Source organism: Oncorhynchus nerka, linkage group LG21 (assembly GCF_034236695.1).
Source record: "Oncorhynchus nerka isolate Pitt River linkage group LG21, Oner_Uvic_2.0, whole genome shotgun sequence".
Taxonomy (NCBI): domain Eukaryota; kingdom Metazoa; phylum Chordata; class Actinopteri; order Salmoniformes; family Salmonidae; genus Oncorhynchus; species Oncorhynchus nerka.
The window spans coordinates 2905790-2914402 of record NC_088416.1 but is presented as its reverse complement, the minus strand read 5'-3'; the positions used below and the strand labels follow the sequence as shown (position 1 = coordinate 2914402).

Below are 8613 nucleotides of genomic sequence, written 5' to 3'. Positions count from 1 at the left end.
TGTTGAGGTCTGGTAATTGTCTTGCAGAAAAATGCCATGTGTGACGGTTCCATTCTAGCCTCGGTTACAATTCTAATGGTACGACTGCCATGTTGTCATTGACTATAGGTGACTGTGATTGGGTACACGCTTGGCATCCCTGATGTCATCATGGGCATCACGTTCCTGGCGGCGGGGACTAGTGTTCCAGACTGCATGGCCAGCCTCATCGTGGCACGCCAAGGTACTGTAGGGAGAGAGACACACAGAGACCACTCCATCAGAACCAACTCCACAACACTTGTCTTTTATGAGGTTACTCAGAGCTGTTGAACTGCGGTACCTCACACACAAAGTACGGCGTTATAGTGCAATGTATTACGATAGATTTTTCTCTTCTGTCTAGGTCTGGGAGACATGGCCATCTCTAACTCCATTGGCAGCAATGTGTTTGATATTCTGGTGGGCCTTGGCCTGCCCTGGCTTTTACAGACCCTCTGCATTGACTATGGATCAACTGTGAGGATTCCTGCTATTACCCATGTTATTTATTTGTACTATTTCCCAACATTGTAGACAGGCTTAGAGCTGATCATGTGTTTCTGGGTCCTCTTCAGATCTCTCTGAACAGTAGAGGATTGATCTTCTCTGTTGCGCTGCTCTTGGCCTCAGTGTTCCTCACAGTGAGTACAGGCTGTTCTCGGATCAGCCTAACCCCAATTCTATAGCTTCAAAACAACTGTCTATAAACCAGTGTGTTTTGCTGATGTTTTCACCTGTAACCTGCCTAGAATACCTCCAACAACCTATCACTCTCTATGGTCTATCTATGAAACACACAGAAATGTAGTGTACTATGTTAACTCCAAATCAAATCTAATCTCTCCTTTCCCTCCTCCTCTCTTCCTCTGTCCTCAGGTGCTGGGCGTCCACTTAAACAAATGGACTCTGGACCGTCGACTGGGTCTGACCTGTCTCCTCATGTACGCAGTCTTCGTCTGTTTCTCCGTCCTCATCGAGTTCAACGTCTTCATCTTCGTCAACCTGCCCATGTGCCGCGAGATCCTCTGATCCTTGTGCTCTTCCTCCTCCTCTTCCTCCCGCTTTCGCTCCTGGAGGATGTCTTTGCCACAGGTCTTTGCTCCCTGTCTGCTCGCCCCACCCTCGAGTGGATTTTTATCTTGAAATAATAGTTGTTTAATTTATCTTTGGTGCAATACAAGCGAATGATGAACGGAGATTTGCGTTCGTCTGGTTTTGGCTGGAAAAGAGAAGACGTAAGAGAAAGTCCCATTGGAACATGATGAGGTCAAAGGTCAACCGAACAGGAAGTAGTAGTGACTGTTTCCTGTTAGCTTTCTGTTGCCAGGTAAACTGAAGACATTGGTTTGGATAAACTAAACTGTATTATCATCGACGTCGATGTATAAGCTGCTAACTGACAAAAAGAAAATGATTGGCTAACGGCGATTGATAGCCAATAGGATTGTGTTATTTTCTTACTCTTTGTACATGTTTGGATATAAATATTATACATATTGTTTAAGGTGTTTTAAGTTAAGATGGATATGCGACAGGATTCCATGTGTGCTGTAAATATTTGAAGAGAATATTGACATGGAGAAGTTTATTGACATATTGCTCTCACTTAGACTGGTCCGGTTCTTCAACCGTTCGGTGAAGTGGCAAGAATCAAAGAAGAGGAGGAGGATATTTTTGTTTAAGCTGAGTGCACTGCAGTGACTTGACCAAACAGTGATGCTCTCATGCCAGCCATGTCTTCTCGCAAAGTGTAAGACAGCATGACATGCTAATCGCGAGTCTATTCCTTGAGCTTTGTGCTGTCAGGGAGAGTTCTTATCAATCTCTTCTATTTGCAGTCAGATATATTTATGTACAGTACAGTTTCTCTTGAGTTATTTCGTCTCCAAATATATCCAAGTGTATGTGGGATGTGGAGTACCAGTCAAAATGTTTTGGACACGGCTGCTCATTCCAGGGTTTTTCTTTATTTTGACTATTTTCTACATTGTAGAATAATAGTGAATACATCAAAACTATGAAATAACAAATATGGAATCATGTAGTAACCAACAAAATGTGTTAAACAAAATACATTTTATATTTGAGATACTTCAAATGGGCCACTCTTTGCCTTAATGACAGCTTTGCACAGTCTTGGCATTCTCTCAAACAGCTTCATGAGGTAGTCAACTGGAGTTCATTACAATTAACAGGTGTGCCTTGTTAAAAGTTAATTTGTGGAATTTCTTTCCTTTCTAATGTGTTTGAGCCAATCAATTGTGTTGTGACAAGGTAGTAGTGGTATACAGAGGAAAGCCCTGTTTGGTAAAAGACCAAGTCCATCTTATGGCAAGAACGGCTCAAATAAGCAAAGAGAAAAGACAGTCCATCATTAATTTAAGACATGAAGGTCAGTCAATCCGGAAAATTTAAAGAACTTTTCAAGTTTCTTCAAGTGCAGTCGCAGAAACCATCAAGCGCTATGATGAAACTGGCTCTCATGAGGCCCGCCACAGGAAAGGAAGACCCAGAGTTACCTCTGCTGCAGAGGATAAGTTCATTAAAGTTAATAGCCTCAGGAGTTCAAGTAACAGACATCTCAACATCAACTGTTCAGGGAAGACTGCATGAATCAGGCCTTCATGGTCGAATTGCTGCAAAGAAACCACTACTAAAGACACCAATAAGAAGAAGAGACTTGCTTGAGCCAAGAAACACGAGCAATGGACATCAGACCAGTGGAAATCTGTCCTTTGGTCTGATGAGTCCAAATTTGAGATGTTTGGTTCCAACCGCCGTGTTTGTGTGAGAAGCAGAATAGGTGAACTGATTATCTTTGCATGTGTGGTTCCCACCATGAAGCATGGAGGAGGATGTGTGAGGGTGCTTTGCTGGTGACACTGTCTGTGATTAATTTAGAATTCATGGCACACTTAACCAGCATGGCTACCACAGTATTCTGCAGCGATACACCATCCCATCTGGTTTGCGCTTAGTGGGACTATCATTTGTTTTTCAACAGGACAATGACTGAAAACACACCTCCAGGCTGTGTAAGGGCTATTTGACCAAGAAGGAGAGTGATGGAGTGCAGCCTCAGATGACCTGGCCTCCACAATCACCCAACCTCAACCCAATTGAGATGGTTCGGGATGAGTTGGACCGCGGAGTGAAGGAAAAGCAGCCAACAATTGCTCAGCATATGTGGGAACTCCTTCAAGACTGTTGGAAAAAGCATTCCTCATGAAGCTGGTTGAGAAAAAGCCAAGAGTGTGCAAAGCTCTAATCAAATCAAAGGGTGGCTACTTTGAAGAATCTAAAATATATTTTGATTTGTTTAGCACTTTTTTGGTTGCTACATGACTCCATATATGTATTTCATAGTTTTGATGTCTTCACTATTATTCTACAATGTAGAAAAAACCCTTGAATGAGTAGGTGTGTCCGAACCTTTGACTGGTACTGTATATTTTTCCTAATTGATCCCAAAATGATTGTAAATAAAGGATATCCCTGGAGTTGAAATCCAGCACCGTCACTTTATTGAACAGAGATACGCTATATGATACGTTTCTGTTGTACAGCATCTAGTTGTATGTAACTGTAACTACTGCACTTTAGGACCCTTTTAGGCTATAGAATCTTTTACAATAGCAGAATACCTTCTACGCAATAGTAGAATATGTTCTACCCAGTTCGAGTACAACATTTCTACTTAAGGAAAATAAGTATTTTTAGACTAGTAGGTGATGTAAGGACTGTCGAGTTAAAGCTGGATTGAAGTGTGTGTGTGTGTTTGTGTTGTCTGTGTGTGTGTCTGCACCACGCATGTGTGCAAGTATGTTTTTGTGCGTGTCTGTGTCTGTGGGTGTGGGTGGGGGGGGGGGGGGACCATGGAAAATCTTGTTAATGAGCAGACATAATCATGATTGATTTATTTATGGATTCATTTATTCACGGATCATGTCTGCTCTATCGGTATCAGAAAATCATGTGGATCCAGTTGTAAATGGAATGCTTTATGTTCTTCTTTCTATATTATTGAGATTCTGTGTACCAATTATATAATCAAAATACTGGAAACCTGACTATGTTGTTTATATTTAAGAATATAGAACTTTATCATTTATAAGTTTTGTATAGTTCTTATTTCAAATAGTATATATTGCAGCGTTTGTATCTTGTAAAAATGAACACTTTGGCAGATGCAGTACATGGCACATTAACTAGACTGGTTTAGCCACCAGGGGGCAGTGAAGTAAATTACATTTTGGAGCCATTGAATTAGATTTGATATCTCTTAGTAATAACGGTGTCAGTTTCTACATTTTCTAGCAAGCAAACCTTTCGCACTCGCACAACACATGTATTCTCTAAACAGTGCTTCTTGAACTCTGGTAATATCCCAGGCCCCGTGTTCACAGATTCTCAGAGTAGAAGTGCTAATCTAGGATCAGGTCCCAGCTGTCCAAATAATCTGATTCATTATGGACTAACAGACCCACCTGATCCTAGATCAGCACTGGGTACTCTGAAACGTTTCGTGAATACAGGTTCAGGTATTCAGTTAAGGCCTCAAACCAACAACAATTGTGGATGTGTTCATGTATTGGAGACAAAACAGTAACATATTTTGTCAACAACAGCATTGCCACTTTGTATCAGTGCTTTGTATCCACAGCATGTGTTCAAACCAAAAGTGGAGATGTGATAACTGGGAATGTCTACTATTGCTTACTTTTATGAGGATTGCCAATGGTTACCAGGTTAAAGGACTAGTCCGTCTTCTTTTTGAGGCTTTGTAGCCACATGAATGATCCTCAGACTCAGTGTGTGGTATTTGTACAGTTTCAATTAGGGGGAGTAAAACAATAAGATGGTTGATTTTGCCACATAGAAAACAGTTTGGGCACTTTTAAGTGAATGGAAGAGGAATTTTGTGTTAGTCTGCATGTCTCTTCATGATAAGTCTACTTATTTTTGTGTGTACGTTTGAATTAAGGTATTTCATGATCAAAAGGCTCTGTTTTGATACTGTTCATATCAAAAGGGAATATAAACAATGTTTAAATAACTTATGACGAGCATATTTATTTGAAAGAAATACAGTATTTAGAATGTAGGTCTACTTCCCTAATTGGTTTCAACAAGAACCAATGTCATTTTACTGTCATGTCTTTGGAATTGTTTGTAAATCCTCATTTTCTTTCCTGAGGGCCTCTGGTTAACGTAGCCTCTCTTAGTACTCTGTGTTTAGGAGGGATTCGGTCATATTTTGCTCCCAGGGGTCTTCTTGCAATAAACAGATTTACATACAGTACAATAGTTTCTACATGGTTATTATTGTGATTATGTATTTTTTTTTTTATTTAAGTTTTATTTATCCAGGAAAGACCCATTGAGGTCAGAAGACCTCTTTTCGACTTGACAAGTGTTCACTGGAAAGTCAGCAGGATGAGAAGACCAAAGGAAGGAATTCACGTGGACAAAGGTTGAATAAGGTTTATGGACATAGGGTAGCTGAGTTATAAATGGTAGTGATTGTCATGTATTTGGCACAGTAGGCTACTTTTGATTGAAAGTCTTTTGGGGGTGTTTGTTTTAGCATCTTACACCAACGTCCTGCAGATGTTCTAATCTCCCACTATATTGAAAAATGAATCAATCTAAACAACTGTGGAATAAGTGTATGTTTATAGGCCTACAGTACACAAAGAATAAATAGTAGGTCTGTGAAATAGTCGTCCAACATCCCCATCAGCGCATGAAGACGTTCCAGAACTGGTCATGTGATCTAGAAGTTAGCACTCGCTCGAGCCTTGCACTCGGGCTGCAGTGTTTTGCCCGGAGAGGGTTGAGCCTGAGCGAGGTGTGCAGAACTGAACTGGAGTTGTGCAATGGAGACGTTTTGGCAAGAATGAAACTTCAAAAGAATGAAACTATACAATATGATGCAAAACTATATGAAACAAAAGTAAAACTCTATGAGTTCGGGTTGCACCACGCATAGACCACTTGGAATTGTGTGGTTTCTGCCACAAGGAGACTGGACTTTGTCTTTAGGTAAGCACTTTACGCCGTCTTTATCCATAAGTGTTTACAAACATTGGTTTCTTACTAATGCAGTTTTAACAATATTGTCGTTATGGCCAATTGAGTTGTGAACTGTAAACGAATGATTACTTATTCTTTTGATATGGTCATAAATACAGATTTTAGTTGACTTACAAATATATATAGTTTATCGGAGACTTGGTCTTTCTGGTTGAATAAAGTCTAACAAAAGAATGCACGTTAAAGCGGCGATCAGCTGTTGCTACATCCAATGTTGGACTTCAATTACTGACATGTACCCATTGATACTTGAAGAATATAACTTGTAAATGGATCATGAGCTGTCATACCACATCAGAACCCCAAATATACGCTTGTTTTACACCAATGTTTGTAAACAAAGTAAAAGTCAACCAAAACTATACAGTCTAAAAACATGGTTAAAACTATAATATTAATATCCTGAATGGTCAGTCCTTGCATCCATAGCTCTGTCTATAAATTTGAGAGTGATTGCATTTCTCCAGCCCCATCCAGCGTTTTACCAAAACAGGGGCGTGGATCTCCTTTGTTATGATTTCAACTTCTGATTGCCGCTTTAAATAGTGTTAAAAGGATGAATGGTGTAACTCATAGCTGACAAAGGAATATCCATATAGACATAACCTTTCTGCTCGGGGATATGAAAGTCTGGATGTGAGTTTTTATGAGGAACCTGTAGTATCAAGTCAGACTTACTTGGAAAGTCCAAAGTGATGGATAATGTAGATGAATTGAGTTGTACACATCAAGCAGTAATACATCTCTTAGTCTAATGCTTTTCCAGTCTAAGAGGAATAACACTTGCACCAATTTCTCCTGGCACAAATAAGAATTCCTCATGTCCAATGTGCTGTATTTGACTAGGTCTTATCTACAGACTTAACTCTACTTCTGAGTACAGTACACTTAGACAACTTTAGTCATTCAGGGGTTTGCTACTAGTTTGGCCAAGAGATTTGGAACAAGTTTGAAAGAAGCAGGGATATGTCTGGAACAGACATCGAAAAGGGGATTTCAGACCATTTATAAGTCTGCTACGGTCATGTTCAGAGGTGTAGCTACTCTGACCGCGTTTGACCTGACCTGGTTCAGTTTGATGTGTTCAGATAAGCAGTACTTGTACCCCTATACAAACATATCCTCATACACCACTACCATATCCTCATACACCACTACCATATCCTCATACACCACTACCATATCCTCATACACCACTACCATATACTCATACACCACTACCATATACTCATACACCACTACCATAATCTCATACACCACTACCATATCCTCATACACCACTACCATATCCTCATACACCACTACCATAATCTCATACACCACTACCATATCCTCATACACCACTACCATAATCTCATACACCACTACCATAATCTCATACACCACTACCATATCCTCATACACCACTACCATATCCTCATACACCACTACCATAATCTCATACACCACTACCATATCCTCATACACCACTACCATATCCCCATACACCACTACCATAATCTCATACACCACTACCATATCCTCATACACCACCATATCCTCATACACCACTACCATATCCTCATACACCACTACCATATCCTCATACACCACTACCATATCCTCATACACCACTACCATAATCTCATACACCACTACCATAATCTCATACACCACTACCATAATCTCATACCACTAACATATCCTCATACACCACTACCATATCCTTATACACCACTACCATATCCTCATACACCACTACCATAATCTCATACACCACTACCATATCCTCATACACCACTGCCATATCCTCATACACCACTACCATATCCTCATACACCACTACCATATCCTCATACACCACTACCATATCCTCATACACCACTACCATATCCTCATACACCACTACCATATCCTCATACACCACTACCATAATCTCATACACCACTACCATATCCTCATACACCACTACCATATCCTCATACACCACTACCATATCCTCATACACCACTACCATAATCTCATACACCACTACCATAATCTCATACACCACTACCATATCCTCATACACCACTACCATATCCTCATACACCACTACCATATCCTCATACACCACTACCATATACTCATACACCACTACCATAATCTCATACACCACTACCATATCCTCATACACCACTGCCATATCCTCATACACCACTACCATATCATCATACACCACTACCATAATCTCATACACCACTACCATAATCTCATACACCACTACCATATCCTCATACACCACTACCATATCCTCATACACCACTACCATAATCTCATACACCACTACCATAATCTCATACACCACTACCATAATCTCATACACCCTACCATAATCTCATACACCACTACCATAATCTCATACACCACTACCATATCCTCATACACCACTACCATAATCTCATACACCACTACCATATCCTCATACACCACTACCATATCCTCATACACCACTACCATAATCTCATACACCACTAC

General features: G+C 40.2%; 1 protein-coding gene across 1 annotated transcript in view; it reads left to right on the top strand.

Annotated features, from left to right (window-relative positions):
- Nucleotides 1-5320, top strand: part of LOC115104398 (sodium/potassium/calcium exchanger 3-like) — a 95417-nt gene extending 90097 nt beyond the window's left edge. The window contains exons 14-17 of the mRNA XM_065006203.1: nucleotides 109-223; nucleotides 386-498; nucleotides 597-662; nucleotides 898-5320. Of these exons, the coding sequence (XP_064862275.1) occupies nucleotides 109-223; nucleotides 386-498; nucleotides 597-662; nucleotides 898-1050 (447 nt within the window). The 3' untranslated portion in view covers nucleotides 1051-5320. The remainder of the gene's footprint in view (nucleotides 1-108; nucleotides 224-385; nucleotides 499-596; nucleotides 663-897) is intronic.
- The last annotated feature ends 3293 nt before the right edge of the window (nucleotides 5321-8613 follow it).